A 15970-nucleotide genomic window follows, 5' to 3' on the forward strand; every position below is an offset into this window, starting at 1 on the left:
TTCAAAGTTTTCTAATTTTCAGGAAACTAGACTTACCTTGGCATGGGTTCTTTGACTACCTGCTCCAAGAAATGAACTTTTACAGTGTGTAAACATTTATTGTCAGCATGTGTTAGTATATATGGGAATGACTAAAGAATTTCATTGTTATTTGGCTTTATGCCTTTGCTGTTCCTTAGGATATAACCTCTCCACCAGCAGAACCTACCACCACTCCTATATAACTACACCTGGAATTAAATGGTCCTATCCACCAAGTTTTTAAATACATACATTTTTATATACACACACATGTATATATAAAAAAAATACGAGAATAGAAAGTACAGACACTTTTTTTATATATAAGTGTCTGTACTTTCTGTTCTTTTATTTTGGTTTAAGGCATTTAAACAGTTGCTTGCTTTATGATCTTTTTTTAAAGAGAATGATCTCTTTTTAAAGAGAATTCTCACTGGTTGAGCCTAACTCTGACTGTATGCTGCTTGAACATTTTATTCTATTCTAGAATGCTACTTTATTCCTAAGTATCTTATAGTGATCTTTGGTCTACCTACCTATGTAAAAGCATTACCCTGCCTCTGTGATACTGTATGTTATTACTCTCCAAACGCAGGTATGAAACTACATCCCCTGCTACAAAAAATTAATTTAAAATATCTCTGGAGAATCCTTCATAATCTAGTGGACAGCAATGGTTATCATCTAGGAGCACTCCGCGCATAGCTGTCATCCAAATTTAGAAATAACAATGCTTATCTCCTTATCAATGAGACATAGATATACAAACAGATCCAAATTAAGAAAAAAAGAAATATTGGATATTCTAATTTAAACACTGAGGAAAACGTGGTGCTATACATTTAACACCAAAATTTAAGACAGACATTTAGACTACAAGGTTTTCATACCTCCAAACTATTAACAGTAGATACATTTCATATTTAATACAACTTTATTACAAGTAGATACAACCATTATTGCCAAAAGAGAAAGGCTATATAAAAAAATCCAGTGCAAAATAAAAGCACCCTACAAAATCTGCATTTCTGTTCCCATTGACAGGCATTTAGACCTTGCAAGAACAACTGATTTCAGTGACTTCAAAGCAGTTACTCGCTGCCACAAAGTTTAGACCGGATTTGCTGGAATTTTAGCTATTGACTTCAAAGAAAAAAAAAAAGGAGACTCATTGTCTGACAGGTGCAAAAATTAATACAAAATGTATTAACACAATATAAAACAAACATACATTAAATAGTTTTGTTTCCTGGTACATCAGATTTTCAAATGAATTTTATAAAATTTACATATTTAATGAAACAATTTATCTATCATTGTGGAAAACAGAGTTCTTTATTTCAAGTTTATATTAACTATAAATATCTAAGGACAGGAAATATCTAAGGACTCTTCGAGTTGGCATGCCTTACTTCCCCATCCTTTATGTCTTCTGCTCTTTGCCTTTTGGAGAAAACATTATGGCATAAGGGTGCCGTCTTTTTGGACGCTGACAGGGAGCAAGATCCTCTTTAATATATCCTTACAAGAATAAGAACAAATCTGAGGTAAGAAATACAATATAAAAACATGCATAACTTCAGTTTCATTTTTTGTTTACCCTAAAAAAATAACTTGTTAATTTTTTTCCCTTTTGTGGCAACTCGTTCTCATTTGACAAAAAGTTAGAGATCCCAGGGTGCAATACCATTAATGAAAACACTCAGCTGCTTTCTAGTACATGACTGCATAGTAATGCAATACAGACAGATAATACTGAAGAGGAGAATGGAAACTATGAATTGTTCACCTATTCAAAACAAAATTGCAGTTTTCATTGTCTTTTCCACAGAAGATTTTACATAGGAGTAACAAAGTATGTAAGTACTGCAAATTCAGTTGACTAATAAAAATCACTTTTAAAAATGTATTTCCTAATCACACAGAGGAAACCTCAGGCACATGTGCTTTGTGGTTCTAAATAGTACACCTCTCTGTTTTGAGGGCATTCTTATTTATTAGACCTGTGCATCTGGAAAAAGCCAAACATGAACCTATGGATCAAACACACCTTGAAAGCTCTTTGGTAAGAAAAGTGTATAGAAAATTTCTATAACATGCTCAACTTAGTAAGCAGACATTTTATGCAAATCAGTTACAGCACTGAGCTTTTGTCAAACCCTTACTGTTTATCAGCATTAACATCCACTGAAGTGAGATTAGTAGATTCCTACTTCACAATTGGAAAATGCTGCCTACGCAAATCAGTTATTTAAAAAAAACCAAAGCCAACACAAACCACAATTGGTTCAAGATACCAATAAGAAGTAGAAAATACATCCTTTGTACCGCACTACTTCGGAGTGCCAGCTGCAATTGCTCATCATGGGAACTCTCTCTGGTGTTTTGGTGTTCTTGCTGCACTCTTGTATAATACGGCTTTTTACCAAGAGAGGGCTGATCTAAAGTCTGCCTCTGATATGCTGTTGAGGACCATTAACAACTGAACAGCTCTTACTCTAGCAGAACAAGGAGATAGCCAAGAAGCTAATTTTAATGAGGTTGCAAGCAGATTCCAAATGGGTAGTAACAGACAATCTCCCTAACAGGATATCTCGATCACCTGAAGTTATAAATGGACATGCCTAGTTTAGACCAGCTTTCTCATTGGCTGGAACAGGTAAGAGGCAACCAGGTTGGAGGAGGAAAGACTATGATTTGTTCATCTTGAAAGATAATGATCAAGAACCAATGGTGGTTCTAGAGTGGTGAGAACTCTCTCTCATTACTTAAGGTAAAGGAGGAATGGATTAGCCTCAGCCAAGCCCTGTCTAACCGGATACACAAGAGAGGAAAGAGACTACCCACAAAGGAAGCGGCGATTGAGCAGCGTTCCTGAGGTGCTGGCTAGCTGGACCAAGGGATTCGCTTTTCCTTATGTGATACCAGAGACAAATCGATGGAAAAAAAGGAACCATTTTTCTGAAGCCTAACCAAGCCCAAGGAAGCTTAACAGCCTGCAAATTCTGTGACTAGCTTAACCCTTTGCAGTGGATATTTAAGAAGGGGAAATTTGACTAGGGCTTCAAGAGCAAATTTGACATTTGTCCCCCACAATGAGGGGGAGGCTTAAAGTTCTGAACACCATGTCTGAAACACACATATTTCTTGGAAATACAGCGTCAAATTTAAATGAACTCAACTCAGTATATCTTGATTAAGCAGTATGATTTGCACTACATAGGTTACGTAAGTCCCTAAAAATCAAGGCTCCCCATTCTGAAAGATGAAGGATGATACTGCAACACTATCACACAAGGACACATACACATCTCTGGCTACATTTTCCTATGCCTGACCTGAAACTGTTGTGAGAACAGATAAAAATAAGTGAAGATTAATGCTTCATAGCTAATAATATATGTACAAATAAAGATATAAGTAACTCTAAGAGAGTTCATATAGGGCTCCTTACCTCAGAGTTTCACCAGTTCTGAAGAAATGTACATATAGTACGCTACAAACTCACTGTGTTTTAACATCATTAGTAAAAACTCATTTTTGTACCAAGCTCTAGGATTTAGAAGAATTATTTAGGAAAGAACAATCTTCTGTGTGAAGGAGTTAAAAAACCCCCACAGCTTTTGAGTGTCACTAACAAGCAGGGTATATGTATTAAAAACTATTTAATCACACCCTACCTTCAACATTTCCATTATCATGTGGTATTATGGAGCTCTAAAGATACCGACAAAGGACATCAACAGTTTTGCCTGTCTCTCCTCAGTAAGTACAGTCTCTCAGCCTTTGCCTCTGAAAATGTTGACCCAATTCTTACTTTGGTTTGAAGACATGTAGGGTTTTAATTAAGTTCTATGAAAATCCCAGTTATTTCTGCCTTCTCTATCTAGGCTCTAAGAAAGTTTCCTTATATTACCTTCCTCTTAGTAGTACAGGAGCTGCTAAAAAAAGACAATATTTTTCCAAAATAATGGCTGCTTACAAGTAAACAGACCTCAACAAGACTGGGTGAGAAAGGCTGCTTTATGAACTAAAGATAATTTCAGGAAACCATTTTGGCAGGGGGGTGGGGGGTGGGGGGGGTGGAAGTCAGCTTTAAAAAGTGCTTTGTAAGCCTTTTTTGCACAAACCTCTTTCCACACAAGTTTGGGTGGAAGGAAATCCAACCTCCCAGAAATTTTCAGGAGTATTTGGAGGAATGTAGCGAAATCTGTGTCTTGAACAGGAAGCTAGTTTCTTTTCTCTCTCTTCTTCTGGAATGTCTGCATAATACTGAATGTTAGGGGAAAAAAAAAAATCCAAGTTAACAAATTCATACATATAGAGCAACTGCTTTACACAATGACACTGTCAATCACTGTTTATTAACACAGTTATCTAAGAATAATGGTGAGGATAGCCTAGAGTAGAGATTTGTTATCCAAATGACAAACACCTGGCCATTATCCTAAAACCCTACTGAATTTACAGATTAAGTATAACTTTATCGTGGCAAATTTGTTAGCTTTATATCTTTTAACATACCATAGATACAAGGTTTAGGCATGTGTACAATTACTTATGTCAACAGTTTTACTGACTGATTTTACAAAGCTAAGTAGCACAGGTGTTGAAATAGATGGGAATTTTCTAATAAACTAAGTTTCAGCTTGCATTTACAAATAAAATAGAAAAGTGAAAAAATGCACTACAAAATTCAGGCTGCAGAATTATTTCCAGTGTCTAAATTTACAGTAGTAACAGCAAACTTAAGTTAAAATGCTTCCTACTTTATTTACTCCTAATTTGAGGGTAATAAAGAGCTAATTTAACTAGCTGACTGACACTGGGACTCCAGAAACTATCTGCCAGATGGGCATTCTCTAGAGCATATAGTAAATTGGCTAGCTACTCTTTCATCCCTGTCAGCTGTACTGGAGGCTGCAACGAGAAAAGTATATACACTCACCAAACTTTTTTGCTGGGTGTTCCCATGAGTAGCATCATCGAAAGATAGTTTTTTTTCATGCAGTTTTTTAGTGTTTTAGTTTGTGATTCTAGTTAGCATCTTCTAAAAATAGCAATCTGGCACTTAGGTATCATAGAGTGCCAAAATATTTTCAAAGCGAATGCACTGTTTGATTCAAGTGGCAAGCCAACAGTCACAGTCTGGACTGCACAAGAAACCTGACCCTCATAAAAGTGGTAAAACAATTCTACTGAAATGATAGTGTTACAATTCAAAAAGGCAAACTAAAGTTTAAAACCTCATTCAATCAGCTGGAAAGTGATATAGACTGGGGAAATCAGGAAAGGAACAGAATACCGCTGTCAATAGAGATTACTTCCTGTCCCCATCTACTGGTAGGATTTCAGAAAACCTACTTAGTTGGAATCATAAAGTACACTAATAAATTCCTTTTTTCCTACTAGATGGCAGACAAAGTATAAAATAGGCATAAAAATCCTCCTCCATAAAATCATGAGATATAAATATTGATGATTGTATAGAAAAGAGTAATCACAGCTCTGAAAATGTCAGTGACAAAACTGCATGAACTAGGAAAAGTAGACTTGTTTCATTTTGTGATTCTGTAGTCTGTGGGAACTGCAACTCTGCCTGAAACTGAGGTACATTTTCTCCCCCCCCAAATTAATTCAGATTTCTTGCCATTCCACAAAGTGTGACACCAGAACATATTCTGCTCTCGAAGCCCTTATTAGTACAGGAATCTGATCCAGCAACATGTGGGTCTCCTGGTCAAGTACAGAGATTCAGGTTGTTAGCAGGTTGTACCCAAAATTCCAGATTACTGGTCCATCTACTACAAAGTCCTGGTATGCAGGATAGAATAAACTGCCAGTTCCATAGATAATATTCAGGAATGGTTATGAGCCCCTAGTAAAAGGTTCTTCAAAATATATTGTGTATAAGCTCAGGATACTCCCACATTCTTGACAGCAGAACCCCTTTCAGTCACTGAATTTGGAGACACTTAGTTTGAAAATGTTTGCCACTGTCTTACACAATGTTCCCTTAAACAGGAAAAAGCCTGTGCCAAGACCAGAACTTAAGTGGATATCAGTAGCTTGGGGACTGAGTCAGACAGAGCAGGGTCACTTATGCAGCTGTACTTCAGAGACCCAGCTCGAAAAATGTCTGTGTCACTCAGTTAAAGATCTAGAGACTAATGAAAGAAGAGGAACAGGTAATTATCATCTAGTACACATTGGTTTTCACTGATAAAAGTTAAGAAATGACATGGCGTTAAGTCAACAAAATTAATTATAAGAATTCTACAGTATCTGTGTAAACCAAATAGATTAATAGGTGAGTCTTATTTAGGGATAATTAGCAGTGCACCTTATGTTTGTCCTTTAAATAGCCTGGAAGTTTAGAAATTGGCCTACTAAAAGTTTGCAGTCTGCTGCATTTTTTTTTGAATTAAAATGTTTATGATTGGTGAGGAATATTTATGGATCAAACAATGAAAAATATAGTACAGTTTGCAGGAGCAGAAAATAAAAAGACCAATCAATAATCAAGCTAAGTATGTATTCAAAAGAAATTAGAAAGTAATTTTTTTAAATTTTGGCTTGTTTAGAAATCTATTAGGGTTGACAAAGAATGAGAAAAAGTTACATATATGTCTGCTAAACAGCAAAAAGAACTCTCAACTGTTTTCTAGATTGATCTCACTATCCACAGCATTTTTAACCCACACAAAACATTTGAGGTAGGCTTTTCCATGTGTGAAAAGCTATGCAAAATCTCATCCTGCAGTGTCTTCGCTGTAAAAGAATTGTTTATGCAAGTCTACAATTTGCAGTCTCAAAAAAAGAGAACAAACCCTTAAAATGTTCCTCTCATTAGTTTAGCACAAAGTTACTTAGAGTAATTTCTGTAATTTAAATGCATATAAAAACATCTGACTGATTCTCCTACTTATCTAAAGGGTAGCTAGACTTAATAACCACACTAACAAACATTACTTTTACAAGCTACCAGTAACTCCTGCATACAATCTTTCTCTGATTGCCTTGCAAAGTCATAACAAACCAAAACAAGACCTCTTATCAAATGTTCTACACTGTAAAGTGAATGAGATGCTTCCACAAAGTTTTAAGATAAGGACTTTGATATCAGTCTGCTACAGCATGTGCAGAAATCTCTCACATCTCAGAATGACAAGTAACTCTCCCCACTCATCCTGCTTGCAGCACATGGCCAGAAACAATTTACTGATTTCTACCCACTCCCTAAATATTTCCTTAGACTTTGGAGACTTTTCAAACCCATAAGTAAGCCAAGACTTTTTTAAAGCATCATTTATGCTTTGTCTAATACTCCCTTCTTCCACAGGCATTTCATTCAAAGCTAGTTTTATTACGGTGCAATGACACAGCCAAGCATTCCACACATTCCAAGACATTCGTCTTGAACAGCATAGACTTAAAAAAAACCTCAAAACCAACAACAAACCCAAACTTTTCTGAAGTTTAATGTAGAAACCTAATATTGTAAAATTGGAGCTGTAAATGTTTCCAAACACCACTCTAACTTGGCAGAAATTAACCAGAACTGGATCTGCTGAGAGGAGCAGATCTGTAGCTTACAGACAGGAAATTAAAACACTTAACACATGGCTCTTGGGCCAAGAAATAGACTGAAGGTTTGGGTTTTTTTAGTTTTGTTTTGGTTTTTTTTCCAACATCTTGTTTTCTTTCAAACTCTTTAAATCAAACATGTTTTTGAAAATGGTATTTATAGTTGACTGTAAAACTTAATTATTTGTATTTAATGAGTTTTACCAAAGCTATTTATCAGGAATGTGTTTTTTTTAAAAATATACTCTAATGAATTTCTTCAGCTAAGTAAATGTGACTTGACTATAAAGTGAATAGCAGGAAAATCTATGAAAAATGTTGGTTCTATATACGTGTGGAAATTAAGTGAAAAGATTCCAGAGAATCCATCATTATTCAGTCATTAATTCACACTTCTGGCAAGTCATAATGTATTAGATCATCGCCTAATTAACTCCAGCCTGACAGTCTATTAATGACCAAATGAAATATGTCCTTATTACACATGTAATTACTTCAACATTTTATCTCTATACCAAGTATCTGAAAGCAGTTTAGTAATTTGAAAAGGAAGGAAAACACATGTAACACGAAACCTAAAATTTCATACTTTCTAACCTGCTAATGTAAACGTTTTTGCATGCATTTGCATATATACACACATTGGCACCTATGCTGGTGCAATTACCTGAAAGCATGAACACCCCAGAAAACAAGAACACCTCCCCCCCTGCCAAATCACGATATATCTACATATAGGTACAACACGACATAGAACTTGCTTGTTCCAGTATCTGTAAATTTCAGTAGAGCTTTTGAGCTAAAGTTTAGAAACTTGTAATCATTCTTTGACTAGCTAATGTATTTTTTTATTAACAAAAATCTTACTGGAACCACGATGTGAGAAGTTTCTATCATACAGATACACACAAAAAAATAAGACTCTAAGTTATATGCAGTTACTACAGTTAAAAACAAACAAACCAACCCAAAACTTGGTAAAACAGCTTTGGTGAACACTTACTTCTCTGCTACTGTAGGTACTGATGATGATGCAACCAGATTAATAATTTCAACAGCACTTTAGCACTTAGATACTAGCAGAGTTAGGAGAATGGAAGACTGACCGAATTTTAAAGCACTACTTACTATTTCACATTCCTTACAAGTATGGCCAGGCAACTTTCTTCTTTCTTCTTTTTTTCGAATAACCTCAATATGAGGAAAATCTAACACAGTATTCTTTCTGAAAAACAAAAATGTTTTCACATGATAGTATATTTATTTCTTCTACATGTCTGGAAATTTCCAGTTTTTAGAACACAATGAAGGAGAGTCTCAAGAAAAAAAAAAATATCAGAAAATGCCTGCAAAACCCAATCACACTGCATTTCATAGCTGAATAGGACTATTTTTGTAACTAAACCAGTTCCAGGGTTTTTTTAATGTAATATGATCTTTTACATAACCAGAGATGTGCGTCTCTATTACAGCTTTTCATAGTGTGAAAGTAATTACTAGATCAAAATTACTCAAATATAGATCTTTTGTAGAATATTTATTTTGTCCAAGACAGAGCTGTGCTTGCATCGATTTCTGCAAGAAGAATGTATGTTGGGGTTCAAGAACAGAACAGATTCTTTTCAACTTATCTGCTCACAAAACACTAAACAAGTTTTCCTCTACAAAGAAAACATACGCTGAGGTAAAAAATAAGCTAACAACTATTTAACTGAAGGACTTGGTATCATTATGAAATGAAGATTCAGACTACCAATGATGATTATACAGAAAGGCAATAGAAGAAGCACTAAGAGGTACAGATGTTAAACATTACTCATTTATTGCCTAGGGGAAGGGGCAAAAATGCCAGAGAAGGAAAAGTTTTTATTTGTACAAGCAACCCATAGGCTCTTTGCTCATAAACTCATGCACGACCACATTCCTGTAAGAAATCACACGGATTACAAAATACTGCATTCAATAAAACTATAAAAAGCAGAAGAGGCAATCCCTTCTCTTCAGCAAATGTGACAGACAGGCATCTCAATGTGTTTATTTCAGCCCCCCCAGCTTTTATCTAAGGATTTTATCTAATTCAGTAGATCTTTTACCTATGCATCTTCAGCTGCTAGTATGTTACGCACAAACATGTTTATTTTATGGGAGAACAAGTTCCCTATAGGGAGGATATAAAGAGCCTTAAAATGCCTATACAGAACAAACAAAATTACCTTTCATCACTTTTGAAATATGGCTCCACAAAAGCTTTCTGCTTGGCTTTATCTTGTTTATCCTCATGTTCTGTAAATATACATGCAAAACAAAAAATTACATGTCATATAAGGTTAACAGACTGCCTGGAGAAATGTCTGTAAAATTATTAGCCAGCTATTAAGAAATACAAAAATGCCAGGCACATTCAATCTGAGACAACAGATTCAAACAGATACGAAAAATAATATAGAATTGATTGAACCAGTGATCAAAAAGCATTACTGGAGTAGAAGGAAAACAGCAGCGAGACAAGTAAAAAAGATAAGCAGAAGAGCAAAGGAAAGGTTGCTTAAAATACAAAATACTGTGAAATCTTCAATAGAACCTAGGATAGGGAGAAGAAAGGAAGCAAGTAACCTGCAGCCAAAAACTGGTGTTTCCTGTAAGAGTCACTTTGCTGTACAGCTCCTATGCCAACTTCCATTACACATCCCATATTTGTGTGGTGGCTATATAAATGAACTACCAAAATAATTTTCATATTGGTTTATGTTATGTCCTTACAATGAATAAATTTTCCCACGAATTTATGAAAAATGAACCGATGGTTTATTTGGCATATTTGTTCCTAGAGAACAGAGCTTGATTTCAAATCAGCTTTTGTAGTTTAACTAGGCTAATAAAGACAAAACAAATTATATCCCACTCTTTAGTTTCTTGCTTGCTGCTGTTACTCCCTTGTCCTGCTCTTCATCATGAAGAGTTTCTTTTTCATCACATGCAGAAGGACTATCTTCTGGTAGGCAGGATTCATATTCTTCATGAGTTGTCCGATCAAACATCTCTGTTAAGGTATCATTATTTTTTTTTTCTCCTCCTATTATAAAAAGCATAATGAACATCCAAATCAGTCTCTCAACAATTTAAGTCAAGAAAGCACATTTTGATTGAATGTGTATCAAAAGAACTAACATTTACTTCCTGCTCCAGTATTGATTAACTCAACATCAGCTATACATTTATTCTTTCTGCAACTTCTCTGTCAATCTTTCGAATGTGGACAATGCTAATTTATTTTTCATAAAGATACCTTGATCCCATTTCTAAATTTGATTAATTGCTAAATCACTTTGATGTACCTTTAACCTTAATGCTAGATACATGAAATTTTTGTTCTTGTAATTATGAGTTATCCAAGCAGAAGGAAATACTTTCTGTGGGTAGGAGATAAACTACGGAAGTGTGATCAAGTTGCAACCGCTTAAAAAAACCAAAACACACTGTTAAAAGTCACTGCCCTGCAGCCATGATTCACCACATACCATACATTAAATGTGATATAAACACATTTGGATTTATTTTAAATATACTAGTTCTATTTATATGTCGTTAAAAATGAAATTAGTCTTCCCATAGAAAGTCTGATATGATTACATAGCAAACTTTCAAAGCTGTTTGTTGTAAGAGTGATTGTTGCAGATGAGATCAAAACTATTATATGGTTAAGTATTTAACTCTTTAAGCACTGTAAAAGCATAGCTACTGGCTCTATCTCAGCACAAATCCTATCCTTTTCTTAATCTAAGTTAAAAAAAAACCTCAACAACCACCACTGATTCTACTCGGAAACAGACTGATCTTTGTAACCTACAAAAATACATCAGTGCTTTTTTACCGCAAGCCATTTTCTACTATCTATTCATACAGGGGAAAAAATGCCCTTTACTCTTTCCTCCTCCTCCAAAAAAGCAGCAAACCAAAGGAAAAAAATAAAAGTCTTACTTGGACTGCTTTCCTGGTTTTGCTCTTGATTTTTCATTTTTAATAGCACACTTTCACTAACATATGTATAATCCATATCAACAACTTCCCCTCCGACTCTTGAGTGAGAACCACCCTAAATAAAAAAAGCAAATGTGACAATTGCACTCAGAAGCAACTGGTGTAGTCAGTGTCATTGCTGTATATATGAAACATTTTCACAACAGGTACTGGCATCTTTTTGGACACTTCCTGTGATTTTTTCCTGCAGTAATGTCTGCATGATAAAGATGTAAAATCTAGCTAAGAGAATAACATGTTTTGAAATTCAAATGTGAAGCATTTATCTGGTAGATTACATTACTTGATGGGCAAGAAATGCCTTAAAAGTTTTCATGTTAAATTCTACAAAGATAAAAAGTAACAATGAAACATACAGAAATTAAAAACTGGTCAAATTAATAGATTTTAAGAGAGCCTTTAAGTGAGACAAAACAAACAGACTTCAGGAAAATTCTCAGAAATCCTAATAACCAACCTGCACCAGACTCAAAGAAAGATAATAGTCATTATCTGCACATTTTCTATTACTTAACATAAAGAGATACCACAGTGAACATTTTCACAGGAAAAACTATGAGATTTAGAACATTTTTTTGTTTTAAAAGAAACCCAAAACCACCCTCAACTGCATCAGTTTCATACTGAGTAGCTACCCGGCTGAGTTTATCAAATAAAACTAGACAGTGGAAATGTTTTAGGATAACTGTAGTGTACTATGCATAAACAAACATTTCAGGAGTGCAAACAAATATCAAATGAGCTGAATTTAGATTTTTGTTAGAAAGTGGTTTTGGTCTGCCCAGAATAAAGTTCATGATACTACTTTTGTAGGCTTTTTTCAATATCACAGAACCTGCAGACTTGTTCTACAAGTTTACCTTTGTATCAATCACAGTAATGTCCATTTTGTACTGTGAAAGGTCAGCTCCTGGGTCTATGCTCCACTGGAGGTTTTCTAAAGGTTTATCTTTCAGTTCTGGATGCAGAGAATATGAGAAAAAAGACAACTAATCAGAATCAAATTCTGCCAACAGCATCCTATAGTGTGTAAATTATAAGTCAGCTTTCCTTTTATCAATTCATCTTTGAGTTTAGGGATTGATTTTTCTCAAACAATAAACATGCTCATTTGGTGTAAATCATATTTTGTCTGAAGAGTTAGAAACAGATCTTTAAGTTTTTTGTCATATTCAGGGAGCATACCACTCCTTTGTGTTTGTATGAGGTATGTAATAAATAAAATACTCTTGCAGGTAAAAATCTCTGTACTGTGTAAATCAGGTAGTATTAATACCGGATAGAAGACATTAGACCGATAAGAATACCAAAGTCAAGTCTTAGAATACAAGAGAGTACAAAAGTGTCCAGTCATTGTTCCAGAGATGGCTCTTGATTTATCTGTGAAGTAGAGGTTTAGATTTCAAGCTACATGGCCACACCAACTACAGATTTTTTTTAAATCCATAATGCAAGTATTTCTAAATAAAGTATGCAGTGTAACAGCTCAGCTAAGGAGTACAGAAGCAGTGATTTTACAATCCCAGTTCGAAAAAACAAGTTTTCAGACTGGGACCACTTAATAGGAAAGAAGATACAACTTCTAGGAAGAGTATCTGGCAGCATCTGTTCATTATCATTAAAGGTATGAATTTCTTTAACAGATCATTGGGAATAATGAAAAATAGTAACAAAATGGCTTATCCTTACACTTAAGTACAGTTTTCAAGCATTTGATATAGATAGTTTAAACTCAAACTTTCTGAGATTTTATTTCCGTATCTGTTATTCACATGCTGCAGTAAACAACAATGCTAAATAAACGAGAAAGAACAAGATTCCCAGCCTGTTGAGTTTACAGTTGAATGCCAATAATATATTTATTACATAGTGGCAAAAGAATGCCAGGAAGATATAGACTGAAAATGGGGGTGTGTGTGTGTAATCTTTAGAATTCCTGAACAGAATGAGACTGAGTTAGAAGCAGAACAGAGAAAGTGATTAAAGTGGGAGAAAAGAAGATACGAAAAATTCTATTCAACCATAGCACAGGCTGGGGGCGTAGGGGTGCAATAAAAGGAACATTCTCATCAAGTTACCTTGCTCATTTTGCAGTGCTTTATTTTTTGATAGTCTACAAGGGTTTGGTTGAAGTACAGATGCTGGTTCAGACTCTCCATGTCCTGTCCTTGTTTTCTTTCTATTTGGTACATGGCCACTGGCAACCTAACAACATATTGCAATTTTACTATTTCCCAAAACTTAAATATAATATTTCAAAGGAGAAGAAAAGAAGTCAGAAAAGCATACCTTCACATCATCAAAAAGTTGCTCTGTCTCTGCAGAACTTGGCAGTGGTGCAATTCTGAAGGGAGGAACTTCTTCTTTCATTTGGGTCTGGTTTTTCTTATCTGGGAATGTGTTTCCCAGCATTGCCTCTTGTACATAGGATTCCTCTTGTAAATCTCTGCCAAACAAACAGCTCTCATTGTTGGCATTTTGAATGGATGATGAACCTTCAGGAATGGGCTTCCCTAGCTGTGAAAAAATGTCATGCAGTGTCACCTGTTTCAGTCTATTTTTACAGGTCTCCTCACTTCCTTGTCTTTTCTGTTGACAACGAACTCCGGAGAAACGATCAGACAGATCCAAGGGCTTATCAACTGTATGCTCCCCATTAATATGCTGAACGTCTGATCGGAAGGGCATAGAGTTCTCTTTGTTGAAGGATGTTTTTTCACAGCTAATTGCATGCTCATCTTCAGCTTTCTTTCTCTTAGCACACCTGCCTTCTAGCTGCTTCTGGTGTACAAGAAGGAAATCACTCTGGATCACCTCATTTTTAGCTGCACAAGTGTTTCCAACACAGGTTACAGCCTCATTAGTATTCTTTTTCACAACCATTTGCCTGTTGATAGAAGCCTGGCTGATAACTGAGTTGATTTCCGTTCCAAGATTCAGTGGTGCAACAAAAGCAACATCTTCGGATTTTGATCTACTTTTATGAGATCTGGAACTGGAAGGATTGTTGAAGAGGTTGGTTTTGAGATTAGGCTTCAAACCTGAATCTAAAATACAAGGGGCATGACTTGTACTTGAGTTGTTCTTCATACTGCTAGAAGCTCCAAAAACAGGAGAAGCTACGTGAGAATCCCAGTCAACACGTGGTGGAGTGTTCTGAGATGGATCTGAAAGACTGAATACAATGAGAGATGAGATATTTTTCTGGTGTACACAGGGGGCTGGGAGGAGAGAAAGGGATATACAAAAATTATAAGTTTCCTATCAGTGATCTGCTTTAAAGCTGTCAGAGTTGCTAGTATCAACTGAAAACAGAAGGAAAAAGAAAAAAGGAAATTTTTGGTCTAGAAGTAGGTACTGTTGGACTTAGAGCTGTAAAAGGCAAACAAAACACAGACCTTGTCCTTCATTTTAGTATGGTGTGAAATTCTGTTCCATATTCAACTGAGAACCGAGGACAGAAGTAAGCCTACCTAGGAATCTCTTCTGCCAAAGGAATCCCTACCTTTCAATGCAATGAAATGGAAAAAAGCGAGAAAGGTTGTGACAGCAGTCTATCTAGGTTCTTGTATAGATCTTATAACCACGATAACAGATTCTCAAAGCTTCTGCAACTGAAGGAAAAATGTGCAAGCTTCTGTCAGGTACTCTGTTTTTTACTTGTCATCAATAAAATGTACATTTAAGATGACAAATAGGGGCTAAAAAAAATTTCAGTTTAGACCACAACATCCTGAGAGTGGGAAGGGTAACAGTCAACCGGTATGATGCCTAGTCAGCAGAAACGTTTTATGATCATTTTCCTACCCCAGCTCCAGGCCCCTTATCCCGAGGTTTATGGGCCTCAGAAGATACCTCGCAATAACAAGTCAGTGAGGGAGGGACTGTGTACACAGGAAGCCCAAATCAGAAGTTTGAGAATGAAGTAAAAGTCCACAGTTTTGCATTCTTTCAGTTCCTTTGCTTCTAATGCTATTTACTTGAAAGAAGCCTGTATAATATGAAAATATTTATTTCTGTGTCTATACCTTTAAAGCAAACTGCTGTAAGGTTTTAAATTGTACTAAAACCAGAACTTCATATAAGCCTGCTTAAAACAATATTATTATACCCAAGTGGAAACACACCCTAAATTGTTGTCATCGTTTCTTGATTCAGAAGCTGGATGTTTTCTTGAGTCTTCAGACTGCATGCTCTCTGGGGCCTGGCTCATAACAGTATTAGTGTGGGGAGGACTCAGTACACTCTGGGACTCCTTGCAAGCAGTGAAGGAAAACAAAGAAAGGAACTGTGAGAAGCTATTAGAATTAAAAATTAGAAATAT

At 35.6% G+C, this 15970-nt stretch overlaps 1 protein-coding gene across 1 annotated transcript in view; it reads right to left on the reverse strand.

The window, feature by feature from the left end:
* Nucleotides 1–973: 973 nt before the first annotated feature.
* Nucleotides 974–15970, reverse strand: part of RBBP8 (RB binding protein 8, endonuclease) — a 38578-nt gene continuing 23581 nt past the window's right edge. Inside the window, exons 11-20 of the mRNA XM_050891032.1 lie at nucleotides 15774–15901; nucleotides 13936–14821; nucleotides 13725–13851; nucleotides 12507–12604; nucleotides 11587–11701; nucleotides 10511–10681; nucleotides 9822–9891; nucleotides 8737–8833; nucleotides 4152–4293; nucleotides 974–1542 (exon numbers count right to left, since the gene is read on the reverse strand). Of these exons, the coding sequence (XP_050746989.1) occupies nucleotides 1445–1542; nucleotides 4152–4293; nucleotides 8737–8833; nucleotides 9822–9891; nucleotides 10511–10681; nucleotides 11587–11701; nucleotides 12507–12604; nucleotides 13725–13851; nucleotides 13936–14821; nucleotides 15774–15901 (1932 nt within the window). The 3' untranslated portion in view covers nucleotides 974–1444. The remainder of the gene's footprint in view (nucleotides 1543–4151; nucleotides 4294–8736; nucleotides 8834–9821; nucleotides 9892–10510; nucleotides 10682–11586; nucleotides 11702–12506; nucleotides 12605–13724; nucleotides 13852–13935; nucleotides 14822–15773; nucleotides 15902–15970) is intronic.

This window comes from Gymnogyps californianus, chromosome 2 (assembly GCF_018139145.2).
Source record: "Gymnogyps californianus isolate 813 chromosome 2, ASM1813914v2, whole genome shotgun sequence".
Classification (NCBI taxonomy): Eukaryota; Metazoa; Chordata; class Aves; order Accipitriformes; family Cathartidae; genus Gymnogyps; species Gymnogyps californianus.